The following is a 12,372-nucleotide window of genomic DNA, read 5'->3' on the forward strand; positions in this document are numbered from 1 at the left end:
CGGTCCCGCCCACGCTTGTGAAGGGTAAGGCTGAAATAACTCAGCATGCTAGACACCAAATACAATACCATTCTTTATCTTAAAAAGTAGGGAGGATCCTGGGGTTAAGTACACAAAGCACCTAAGTCCTTCGGGTATTTTAGTGTCAGTTCTACAAAGTAAGCTTTGGCTTCCTGGCACCAGGGAGGCTCAATCTTCTGGAGGCTTCCAGAAGGCAGGTGAGGAGAAGGATCCAACAGCCCTCCCTCCTCGGTCACAGTCACAGGGCGGCCTCGGGCCGGAGAGGAGACATCAGTACATCCAGGGGCTATTTACAGGGGTCTTCTGGGGCACGACGACTATGGATCACTTCATGAATGCCACTTCTGGGATCTCACCCTTGGCCTTAAAGAAACAAAAAGGTCAGCAGAGCCAGGTGGTCCATGCCATGCCCCGAGCCTCCCTGACCCTCTCGAAGGCCTGGTGCTCTCTTTGCCACCTGTTTTCAAATCTTACCTTGAGGTGAGTAAAGGCCTGGGCAGACCTGGTGTAGTCCCAGTTGTTGTCCTGGAGGCACCTGGAGTAGGGGAAGAACAGGCACCTCCATTGGAACTTCAAGTTTGGGCTTTAAAAATGTTAGGGGCACTTATTTTTCACCACCAGCACTACCTCAGTTCCCCATTTCCTACACATGCTCAGTACTCACTTCTGGGACCACTCAATGTTCATGCCAGACTGGGTAGAGAATGCCTGCAGCATTTCCTGCTGCTCTGGGGAGAGGGTGGGCACTGGGCTGGAGGAAGGTGTGGGTGCAGGCATGGCAAAGGCTCTCTGGATCTCATCAGCACTGGCATTCCGCACAAACAGCTCATCGTTGACGATGCACAACCTTGGAGACAAAAAGCACCTTAGACAGCTGGACAGACATAAGATAACCTCATCCTCCCAACATCATTCCTATTCTCACTTGACACTCAGTCTTTCAATACCCACAAGGTTCCTTCATCATTTACCCCCTTTCCCATGGACTCCACATATGGGATTATCTACCAAACAGACTGGAATTATACATTCTTCCCCAACCCTCATTTACCTTCACAATAGACTTAGGAAGTGACTATTAAACCACTTTTCCACAGTGGCAGCCATGCATTGGGACTGGGACCCAACATGGTAAGTCAGACACTCACCCTGAATTGCTGGCAGGAACAGCGACGAACGTCCGGGTAAAGGCTCGCAAGGAGTCCCGAGACTTTCCATCCACTGCAATGATAACAATGGTGATGACCCATCAGAGTCATTCATGTTTTATGTTTGCAAACAGCTTCTCAAAAATCATAGTCTGATTTGATACAGAGAACCCTAAGCAGGCCAAATGGGTGATTATGTGTGCACAGAGGAGCAGAGCAGGGAGGAGTGTCAGAGGTTAGAGAGGACAATAGTAACACTTTCATCCCACTAGTTATTTATTTGTATCTGTGGGCCAGGCCCTGTGTCAGGCACTTTATAAATCACTTCACTTACTCCCCAAACACGTAATGAGATGTCTATTATGAATCTCTTTCTTTTACAAACAGTCAGGTTCAGAGGTCATGTAAATTGCTCACAGACACAGAGGACCAAGGTTGGGGATGGAAGCTCAGAACTGTCTGCTTCCAAAGTCTGTGTCCTTCTAATCATCAGGCTGTTCCCATAGCCAAGACAGGAAAGACAGGTGAGGACAGGTTTGGGGGCAGAAAGGGAGGTGGTGGTCAGGGAACAAGAGAAGGGAGCTTGGAAGTTGAGAGTGCTCAGAACGACTAGCTGGGACAGGGACCACTCCACAAACTCAGGACTCCAAAGATACTTACCTTCTTTGAAGACTCCGTTGACAGAGAAACATAGCAATGTGCTCTGAAAGAGAAGCAGCAACATCAGGTACCATCTAGGCTCCCAGCAGAGCCCAAGTCCCTCCTTGCCTCTTAAGGCCTGCCCCTTCCCCAAATCCAGGCTTCTGTCAAGGGAGAAATAGGTGCTTACTGTCTGAGCACTTATGTCTACCACGAAGGAATTGATGTCATGCTGAGTTTTGGGCAACTCATTGAGGAAGGCCACCACGTTGAGACGTGTGTGCTTTAGCAGTCGGAACCGCAGGGCTGTGGGAGGAGGAGAAGCTGAGGTTAGGAGCTGCTACACCCTGAACCCAGACTCCTTCCCTTGCCCTTCTCCCAACCTGTTTGGCTCACATCACACACTTACTAGGGTCTTTAAGCTTCTTCACATTCCTGCTATCCTTGAAGTACTCGGCCAAGTTACTTCTGGGGGAATAAGAAGAAGAGGCAGTGGTCAGAGCAGTGGTGATGCTGCATGTGCTGGCCAGTGTCTGCTGAGCAACTCTGGTCCTGGCCAGGTTCTGGGATGTGCTACTCACCGGGCAGGGTTCTGGGGGGTGAAAGGAATGCTCAGGGAGCAGCAGGCTCCATCATGGTAGGCATCCAGGAGCCGCTGCCGGTCTCCCGAGTCATAAACCGCATAGTACCTGTGGGGGGAACGAAAGGGGAGGGCTGAGCTCCACAAGCTGGATCCACAAAGGGACTGACAGCTCTCAAGACTGAGTCGTGCTGGGCCCACCGCTCCCCAACCTCGGGACACCCAAGATACTTACTGCTGCAGGAAGTGCAGGACCAGATTCTTCAGGGTCTCTGTTCCAAAGTAGCTTCCCTGGAATCAAACAGACTCCAATCAAACAGGGCCATGGTACCAGGACTCTCCTCCTAATGTGAGTTCTAGCTCTGTGCCCCCCAGATGCCACCCCACCACTTACCTTGCAAGGTGGTAACGTTGTGGGGGCTTCAACATCAAAGGCAATTGGTGGGGGTAACTCATGGCCATCCTGCAGAAAGGAAGTCAAAGACGACTATGTAAACCAGTGAAAGAAGGCTAGATGAGGGACTTGCCTGGCAGTGCAGGGCTAAGGCTCCCCACTCCCAATGCAGGGGCTTGGGTTCAATCCCTGGTCAGGGAACTAGATCCCACAGGCTGTAACTAAGAGTTGGTGGGCTGCGACTAAGACCCAGCGGAGCCAAATAATTTTTTTTTTTTTTAAAGGTTGGATGAGTAATTAGATGGGAGAACTAAGAGTAAAAGGGTCCAAGGTCAAGAAAGAAAGAAATGGAAAGGGGTCTATGAATCCTGATAGATGCAACTATCATCTACAGGCATTTCTCTGGGAAGAAGGATTATAATCTTTGTTAATATATACATGAAATCTTTGCTAGATTATCAAAGGGCTCCACCTCCCCAAATTAGTGATCATACAAATGCACATCAGGCAAGACTGAGGGTGGTAGGCACTGTGCTCCTCAGAAGAGAATGAAAAAATGAGGCACTCACCAGTCGCAGTAGTTTTGGAAATCGCTCTCGAACGGCGCTGTCAAGAACGGGACATAAGTGAGTAATGTTTCAGAGCCACTGTGCCTCCTGGGCTGCTCTAGGAGCAAAAACACCCGTGCCTGAGGGACAGCCCATCCCATCCTCCTTGTGCTCTCACTCTTCCCCAGCCTCTGAGCTCCAGGAAGAATAACCCCACTCCCCACCTCGTCTGGGGCATCCAAAAATGACTGCCTTGAAGGATGTCGCTCTCTGCCTGACTCCGAGCACTGCAGGGGCAGCGCTCCCGGCCCGGGCATTAAGCCAGGACCTCTCCTCCATCCTCGTCCCCCTTACCTTCCACCTACTCACCTGCGCAGCCCCGGGAGGAGGGAATGGGGTGGGAGCCCAAGGGCTCCGCTGCCTCAACAGGTGTCCATCACTTCTGCCAGGTCTGGCCATGGCCAAGACCAGAACACACCACAGAAATGGCACAGGATGTTGGGGCAGGGAGACGAGCAAGGCTCAGGGAAAGGAGAGGCCAAGGAGGAAGAGAGGGGAGAGGAGAGAGAAAAGGAAGGAGAGGAGGGGGCAAAGAAGAGACCGGGGAGATTCAGGCGAGGAAAGAGAAAAAGGAAAGAGAAAGCAAAGACAAAGCGAGAGCAATGCATGGTGGAGAGTCATTCAGAAAGACTGGGGAGAGCCAAGGGGAAGGCGCGCCTGACACAGCCCTCTCTTTCGGCTCCCTTCTCCTGTGGTCCAAGGAGGAAGTGAGAAACATCTTTGCTGTGGTGAGAGGGCAGCTGCTATTAGCCAGGTGTCTGTCTGCTACCTGGGTCCCGATCTGAGCTGGGCGTGGGAAGCAAAGCAGCCATGGGGGCAGGAGATCTCCCTCCGAAGGGGTGAGGGCTCAGGCCCCTGCAAAGCTGGGGGGGTGAGGGTCTGTGCCCCACCACTGTTGGCCCCCGAGTTCTCTCCTGATGGCCCCTCTGCGACTGTGCCTGTCTTAGGTTGTTCCTTCCCTGAGGAATCTTACCCGTCTCTGGCTAACCAGCCATCCTCCGGGGCCAAGCAGGGTGATATGAGGTGTGCGAGTGAGGGAGGGGCAGCGCCCCCAGAGAGGGTCAGTTCTCTGTCTCCTGGATAACCTATGCCCCCGTGGCCTCCACGCCCAGCACCTGCCTTGGGATTCCCTCGCCTGCTGGCGGGGCCCCGGCTCTGGTCACGTGTCTTAGGGAACCCAGGTTTCTCCTCCAGGGAGGGCCCAGCTCACAGCCTTGGGCAAGAGCGACAGAGTGCATGGCACCAGCCACCAGGAGGCCTCAACCTCAGCATGGGCAGGAAAACCCAGGCAGTAGCCTTGGGCAAAGTGATTGTGAGAACTGAGCCCCTCTTGGCAACAGGGCAAGAGGGGCTGTCACCAGACAGAGGAGGGAAGGCCCATCAGCAGAAACTCCCAGGAAGGGAGGGCTTTCCCTGCCCAGGGGTTACCAGGCTCTTGGCTCACAGCAACTCCACGTATGGGAGTGTAATATGCAAGACACCCCCTGGTCATGGTAGAGAAAGGGAGATGCTCTTCTTGAAACAAAAGGGGAGGAAGAGTCTAGAGAAGGCTGTGTTCAGGAAGGAAGGAGAAAGGCCACAGAGCCAGCACACAGGCAGTCAGGTGAGAAGAAAGGAAAGGAGGCCTGGGGCAAAGCTAGGGGTCATGGGCAGACACAACGGAGGAACACGCGATCCTCCCCAAGGACAGGTGGTTCCAGCTGAGGGCTGCACATCTCCTGCAGATGGGCAGTGATCCGGGTGCATCCGCTCAGCCTCCCAGGGGGTGAAGGTCCCCAGGAGGGGAGATAAAGCTTATAACTGACCTGATGTAGGTGGACTGGTCTCGGAAGGTGTCGCACAGGGTGTTTCCGTCAAGCCAGAGCTCTTCCAGCTTCAGCCCTTTGATCTTGTCCAACTCCCGCTCCGACTTTAGCTGCAAATAGGGAGGAAAGGCGGGAAAGACATGTTGGTAAAGAGAGCCAGCTAGGTTCCCCCCACCCCCACGCTCATCTCTTAAATGCCCTCCCAGCCTCTTGCTGCCACGAGGCAAGCTCTCTCCATCTCTGTCCACCCTATCCAAACACAGCCGGGCTCTCAAACTCACCTCATTTCCAGAGAGATTTAGGATCTTTAGATTGGGTGCTTTCTGCACAATGCTGGACAAGTCATCCAGCCGGTAGAGCTTGTTGTTGCTCAAGTTCAAGGACAATAGCTGTGGGGAGAGGAGAATTTAGAGGAAGCACCACCGGTCAGGGGATGAGAAACAAACCTGCCTCCCGACCCCATCCTATGTACCCGACCCTGCTTCCTCCCACCTAGTGGGACAAAGGCCTCACCTCAGGGATGTTCTCTTCGATGATTCGCAGGGTGGCTGCCATGCAGCTTCTACGGTTCAGGACAACGTCAATGTTCTGGGCCACTAAATCTGCAGGAAGCAAAGGGAAGTCTGAGAGGGCCTGCCCAGGCCAGCGTGCCCACCACAGCACCCTCAAGATTTTCCCTGCTGACAGATCCCCCTCTGTCCCCACCAATCTAAGAATGGGTGAGGCAGAATCAACCTGTATCCGACCTGTACCTGGGTCTGAACGGAGGCCCTTGAGGTCAAGTGCTTGCTGGGAGCCATCGTATCTTTTGCTCATGATCAGCTGCAGAGGAAGACAGAGGGTTCTGTGGTCACTGGAGTTGCTGGTGGGGAGGGAGGGATGGGGGAGGCGGGAACTGCTAAGACTCAGGTGCTGGCCTCACCTTTAGCTGCTCTACTTGTTCTGGCTTCAGTTCATTCTGCACAGAATGGGGTGGAGAAGAGGAGTTGATGATGATAGATATCTGCAGGGGAGACACACACGGACAGGGTGAACTCCGGGAAGGCCTGAGCCCCAGGACCAAGAGCCAGTCTACGCCTTGAGCACCAGACCCCACCCCCAACCAAACCAGGCCCTTCATACACACCCTGCGGTTCTCCCGATCCAAAATCTTATAGTTAACAGCCTTCAGTGCAGAGGCCGTACTGGCGTCCTCCACAAAAAACTGGGCCCGTGTGTTTTCATAGTGAAACTGCAAGAAGAGGGAACAAGAGCATCAGACCTGGAGCTCAGAGCCCCGAGCCCAGCTGGTACCTCCCCCTCCTTGGTGTGCAGTCAGCCCCTCAGGCCTTCTCTTACCTCAATCGGAGTAAAAGGGACACTGCACTTGCTTTGAATCACATTCAGGAGCCACGACTTGTCGTATTTCCTGCCATAAGGAATCTAGATGAGAGAAAGAGAAGAGACAGGAACAACATGTCACTGCATGGACAGCAGGCCCTCCAGTGCTCCTTTCAGCTCATCTGCCAAGCTCCAAAAGACTTTCTGGAGAAACAGCCAACTTAAAAGTTTTCTGGGAATTCCCTGGTGCTTCAGTGGTTAGGATTCCGAGCTTCCACTGCTAGGAATTCAATCCCTGGTTGGAGAACTAAGACCCCACAGGTTGCACGGTGAGGCCAAAAAAATAAAGAGTATTCTACTCAAGCCAAATATGAACTCCTTATTTGGGCCTTATTTCTGTCCCTTAAAGGCCCCTTTTTGTCCATTTACACTTATTATTCCTCAAAGAATGAAAATGTTTGATTCTACAAGTTCTAAGACATTTATAACCTACCTGCCCTTCAGATAACTCAAGGGCCCTCCACTCCACAGCTCGTCCCATCTGGAGGAGCTCTCCCACCCACCAACCACAATTATCACACTTCCCTTTCATAGCCTTCCCATCCTGCTGCCTCTCTTCTTTTCTGAAGCTGCTCACAGATGTTTGAAGATATTGATTCTTAGCAGCAAGAATGGTTCCCTGATTGTGGAGTAAACAGCTGACTTTGTAATGTGAGAGGTGAACACCTTAACTGTGAGCCCAGCCCCCTAGCTCTCCTAGCTCTCCTAGCTCCCCTGCTCCGTGGACCTCTCAAGACACTCACTGTAATCTTAAACCAGTTCTTGGATGACCCGTCCTGGCTGGTGCCAGCCCCTCCCCTCTCTGCAGCACCCCGATCCCTCCGCAGGGGCAGAGTAACATGAATCCGAGTCCGCTCATTCCAGTTATCACCCCGACGGTTGGGTCGTGCAGCATAGGGGGTGCTGTGGGGAAGGAGAGAATAGAACATTCACAAAGGTTAGGAATGCCTTCTCAAAGATCTTCCTGCACTGTTATCAGGACCACAACTATCAGCTGCCAGTAAGCTGGTCCTGGCATTTCTCCCTTCCAGCTGGAAGAGAAATGACATGCGCAGTAAGAGGGCCACATAAATGAGGGGGCCGCTGAACTCAAACCAGACCAACTGGTTACTTACTATCGTACTCGGGGAGCATCCTGGACATCGCTCATCGCCACGTCTCTGTCGTCGTCCTCCAGGCGGGAGGACCGAACGCTGGAGCCCCCTCTTCCGGACCTCCGGTTCCCCTCGCCGGACTTCCACCGGAAAGGGCCCCGGCCTTTCTTTCTTCTTTGAGGGAAACTAACTCGATCATCGTGCTCTGGGTTTGGAAACAAAACAAAAATTAGAAGATACATCACTGGAGGGACTTCACTGGTGGTCCAGTGGCTAAGACTCCCCATTCCTAACGCAGAGGGCCCGGAGTCTGACCCGTGGTCAGGGAACTGGATTCCACATGCCTTGACTAAGAGTTCGAATGCCACAATTAAAAAAAAAAAAAGATCCTGTGTGCTGCAACTAAGACCTGGCGCAGCCAAATACATATTCGAATACTTTAAAAAGAAGAGAAGACACCACTGCTTCAGCTATCTTGCCTGGCAATCGCACTATCCAGCACCCTGCACCATCAGAGGAGATACACAGTCACCACGGAGGCCACCTCTGTGCAAACTCCTCTGCCTGTGCAGGGAAAGAACCCTCTTGGTGGGGTGGCAACCTCAGTGACTGGAAAACTATGGGAAGTCTTTTGAGAAAAGTGAAGCAGAAACTGGAACTAGAGAAAGGAGAAGCAGAATGTGGAAGTGAGTGTCTCAAGTGCAACTGGATACAACTCAGACTCCCGAGAGTCACCTGAGGTCTGCTTTTCTCACCCTCCCAAATCTACTTAACCCCACTCAAAAAAATCTTAACTTTTTATTTTACACTGGAGTATAGCTGATTAATAATGTGTTAGTTTCAGGTGTACAAGAAAGTGATTCAGTTTTACCTATACATGTATCTATTCTTTTTAAAATTCTTTTCCCAAATAGACTGTTAATGGAATATGAGCAGCACTCCTTGTGCTATACAGTAGGTCCTTGTTGGTTATTCATTGTGAATATAGCAGTGTGTACTCGTCCATCCCAAACTCCCAATCTGTCCCTTCCCTACCCACCTCTCCCTGGTAACCATAAGTTCACTCTCTAAGACTACCCCTACTCAAAATTTGATCACATCTTGAAAAGTCAATCACAATGATTACATCAGCTTTCAGTAAACAATACTTCTTTTGCCTATAAAGCACAAATGTCAGTTACAACTACGACCAATTGAAAGGCTTCTTTTAAGTCTTGTTCTCACCTCAAAACACTGAAATTCGAACTACCATATGATCCTGCAAATTCACTCCAATTATATATCCAGAAAAAAGAAAAAAAGTACTAATTTAAAAAGATGCATGCCTAAATGAGGAAGTGGGGATTAACATCTGCACACTACTATTATCTGAAACAGATAATCAACAAGGACCCACTGTATATAGCACAGGGAACTCTACCCAGTACTGTAATAACCTCCCTGAGAAAATAATCTGAAAAACAACAGATACATGTATAACTGAATCACTCTGCTGTAAATCAACTATACTCCAATATAAAGATTTTTCTTTAAAGCATCAAAACTAAGAAAAAGGGAAGAATACATATGAGCTTCACTTGTTTTCAGGTCAATTAAAAAAAAAAAGATACCTGCATCTCATTGTTCACAGCAACACTGTTTACAGAGGGAAAGATATGGAAGCAATCCAAATGAACATCAAGGGACTAATGGATAAAGATGTGGTATACACACACACACAACGGAATACTACTCAGCCATAAAAAAAGAATGAAATCTTGCCACTACAACAACATGAATGGACATGGAGGTTATTATACTTAGTAAAGTAAGTCGGAAAAAGACAAATACTGTCTGATATCACATATGTAAAAACTAAAACGAATATATTTAGCAAAACAGAAACAGACTCACAGATATAGATAACAAACTCCTGGTTATCAGTGGGAGAGGGAAAGCAGGAGGGGCAAGATAAGGTTATGGGATTAAGAGATACCAACTACTAATGCCACCCCACTCCAGTACTCTTGCCTGGAAAATCCCATGGACGGAGGAGCCTGGAAGGCTGCAGTCCATGGGGTCGCTGAAGGTTGGACACGACTGAGAGATTTCACTTTCCCTTTCATGCATTGGAGAAGGAAATGGCAACCCACTCCAGTGTTCTTGCCTGGAGAATCCCAGGGACGGGGGAGCCTGGTGGGCTGCCGTCTATGGGGTCGCACAGAGTTGGACACGACTGAAGCGACTTAGCAGCAGCAGCAGCAGCAGCAACTACTAAGTATAAAATGGATAGGCAACAATAATATATTATTGCACGGGGGGTGACAGCCATTATTTTGTAATAACTTTTAATGGGGTATAATCTATCATAATACTGAATCACTATGTTCCCTTTCATGTCATACCTGAAAACTAATATTATGTTGTAAATCAACCATATTAAAAAACTGCCACTCTGAAGTGAATGTTGAAGTGACCCAAGGGTAACTGGACACAACTCATTCTCCGAAAAGTCACCTGAAATCTGCTGTCTGCCCACCCACATCAACTTAACCCCAAGTGACCTCTTTCATATCCAGGTAAACCAATCATAATGATTACATTAACTTAATCAATACTCCTTTTGCCTACTGAGTACAAACATCAACTACAAGTATGATCAATCTAATGGTTTCTTTTATAAATTTTATTCTCAAACTCTGGAGTTCCTCTCAACTGTGGTGTGTAGAAATGGCTTCTGAAAAAGAGCCCTATGAAGTGAAGTGAAGTGAAGTCGCTCAGTCATGTCCGACTCTTTGCGACCCCATGGACTATAGCCTACCAGGCTTCTCCATCCATGGGATTTTCCAGGCAAGAATACTGGAGTGGGTTGCTATTTCCTTCTCCAGGGGATCTTCCCGACCCAGGAATCGAACCCGGGTTTCCTGCATTGCAGGCAGACACTTTACCCTCTGAGCCACCAGGGAAGCCCAGTACTCTGCAAACATTGAATCTCATGAAACGACCCTAGGGAAAAAATAGACGACTAGAAGGTGCAGTTAACATTTATCAATAAGTTTATCCGATGTCAGGCGCTCGACGCACACGATCTCGTTTTAATACAAACACACACACATGGAGACAAACTCAGGAGACAGGTACTGTTTCTATCCTCCTTCAGGGGATGGAAAATCAGGCCTGAGTGTTTAACTCACATATGATCGGCATGGCCAACAACCACTACTCTGGATCTAAACCCATTGTAGTGTTCTGGCTAAAACAGTGAGTTAAAGTGTAGGTCTAGAATATTAAAGCTAAAGCTGCGGACGGCGGGGGAGGGGGCAAGACCGACTGGACGCACGGTAGAAAATAGGGCACCGGCAGCCCAAGAACAGGGTACTGACTCACATTACTATAGCCGCCAAACTGAACTGACAGGCATCCACCACCCACAAAGTTCAAAGGAATCCAGTCACCTCACCGCCGAGCCACCCGCTCCGAGCCGCAGGTGCTCACAGCGCCAGGATTCTGGGGTCAACGAGCCGGGCACTCACCCTCGAGTTCAGCCAGGGCCCGGGCTGCCTCGCCCCGGGCCCGCGCCACTCACTGCCGTTCCCCGCGGACACCCGGCCCCTCGCGGCCTCCCGCCCCGGCGCTGCGGCCTAGGCCGGCGCTGCCCAGCGGGGCTCCAGATCGCCCCTCTCCCCGGCCCAAGGACCAGCACTGACCGTTGTATGACTTCCCCTCGTCCGCCATGGCACAGCTAGAAGCAGGGGCGGGCTGCGTCGCGGGCCGCCACTTAGCCAAACGTCCGAATGCCCAGGCGCTCTAGGTCGAAGTGCTCCTACGCCGGCTACCACCGCGTTTATAAGGAGACCGTGTCGCGCGCTGTCGACGTCCCACGATCATAGGCGGAGCCGCTGGGAGATGCGCGTGCGCATTCGACCAGCAGAGACACCGGGGCGGAGCTTGAGGCCGACGCTCCGCCCAGTAGTGATTAGTTTACTGATCCCCCTGATTAGTACTCGCACCTGCCCTCTGCTTTCATCGTCGGCCGGTAAGCAGCACCTCCAAGGTTGGCACTGAAGCAGAGATGGCCACTGCACCCCAGGGTTCAAAAAGAAAAAGGGAAGGAGGGCCACAAGAAGGGCTTCTGAGGAATGGGAGACCAGTGCCTTGGAGTGACCGCTTCAAGACCCCTAGGAGGATCCAGCCTGGGCTTAAGTCTCAGCTCAGCCCTTTGCCTTCTACAGATCTATGCCTTGCTTTCCTTGCCTATAAAATGAAATAGAAAACTAGAAGGTAAGCTCCAAGAGAGCAAGGAGTTGACTAATTCATGGCTTTTTTTTTTTTCTCCCCAGCACCTGGCTCAGTACCATACCTGGCATGTACCAGGAACTCAGCAAATATTATGAAATAAATTTCCAATCTATGCAACACCCCCCCCCCCAATAGTTGTGGAGTCAAATGAGAAAAACTGCATTTGTCAGGCTTTGATCATCTTCACAGATCACCCCACCCACCATCAATGTGCTGTGCTTAAACCCACATCGTGTGTCAACTAAAGTTAAGATGCAAGCAAGAGCACCCCCTGGACACAGGTCAAACGGAGAGCAAATACTAAAAGGCCAGGGCTAAGAAAGGCCAGGGCTCTCCTAGATAACTACCGCCCCCAACCCCAAGGTACTACAGCCAGCCCAGTGTGTGACTGTTGTCACTATAGCTTGAGCTTCCTTTGGGGTGTG

General features: G+C 50.7%; 1 protein-coding gene across 1 annotated transcript; it reads right to left on the reverse strand.

Annotated features, from left to right (window-relative positions):
- Positions 1–60: 60 nt before the first annotated feature.
- On the reverse strand, positions 61–11,496 carry NXF1 (nuclear RNA export factor 1). Its single transcript, XM_004019616.5, has 21 exons — positions 11,356–11,496; positions 7,691–7,874; positions 7,319–7,478; positions 6,534–6,617; positions 6,322–6,426; positions 6,118–6,198; positions 5,948–6,017; positions 5,709–5,797; positions 5,477–5,584; positions 5,196–5,305; positions 3,352–3,388; positions 2,783–2,851; positions 2,624–2,679; positions 2,390–2,497; positions 2,218–2,276; positions 1,999–2,114; positions 1,830–1,872; positions 1,170–1,242; positions 686–868; positions 496–556; positions 61–384 (listed from the first exon to the last, which is right to left on the reverse strand). The coding sequence occupies exons 1-21, from the start codon at positions 11,381–11,383 to the stop codon at positions 346–348; spliced, it is 1,863 nt and encodes a 620-aa protein (XP_004019665.1). The 5' UTR covers positions 11,384–11,496; the 3' UTR covers positions 61–345.
- Between the last annotated feature and the right edge of the window lie 876 nt (positions 11,497–12,372).

The sequence above is a fragment of the Ovis aries genome, chromosome 21, assembly GCF_016772045.2.
Source record: "Ovis aries strain OAR_USU_Benz2616 breed Rambouillet chromosome 21, ARS-UI_Ramb_v3.0, whole genome shotgun sequence".
NCBI classification, from domain to species: domain Eukaryota; kingdom Metazoa; phylum Chordata; class Mammalia; order Artiodactyla; family Bovidae; genus Ovis; species Ovis aries.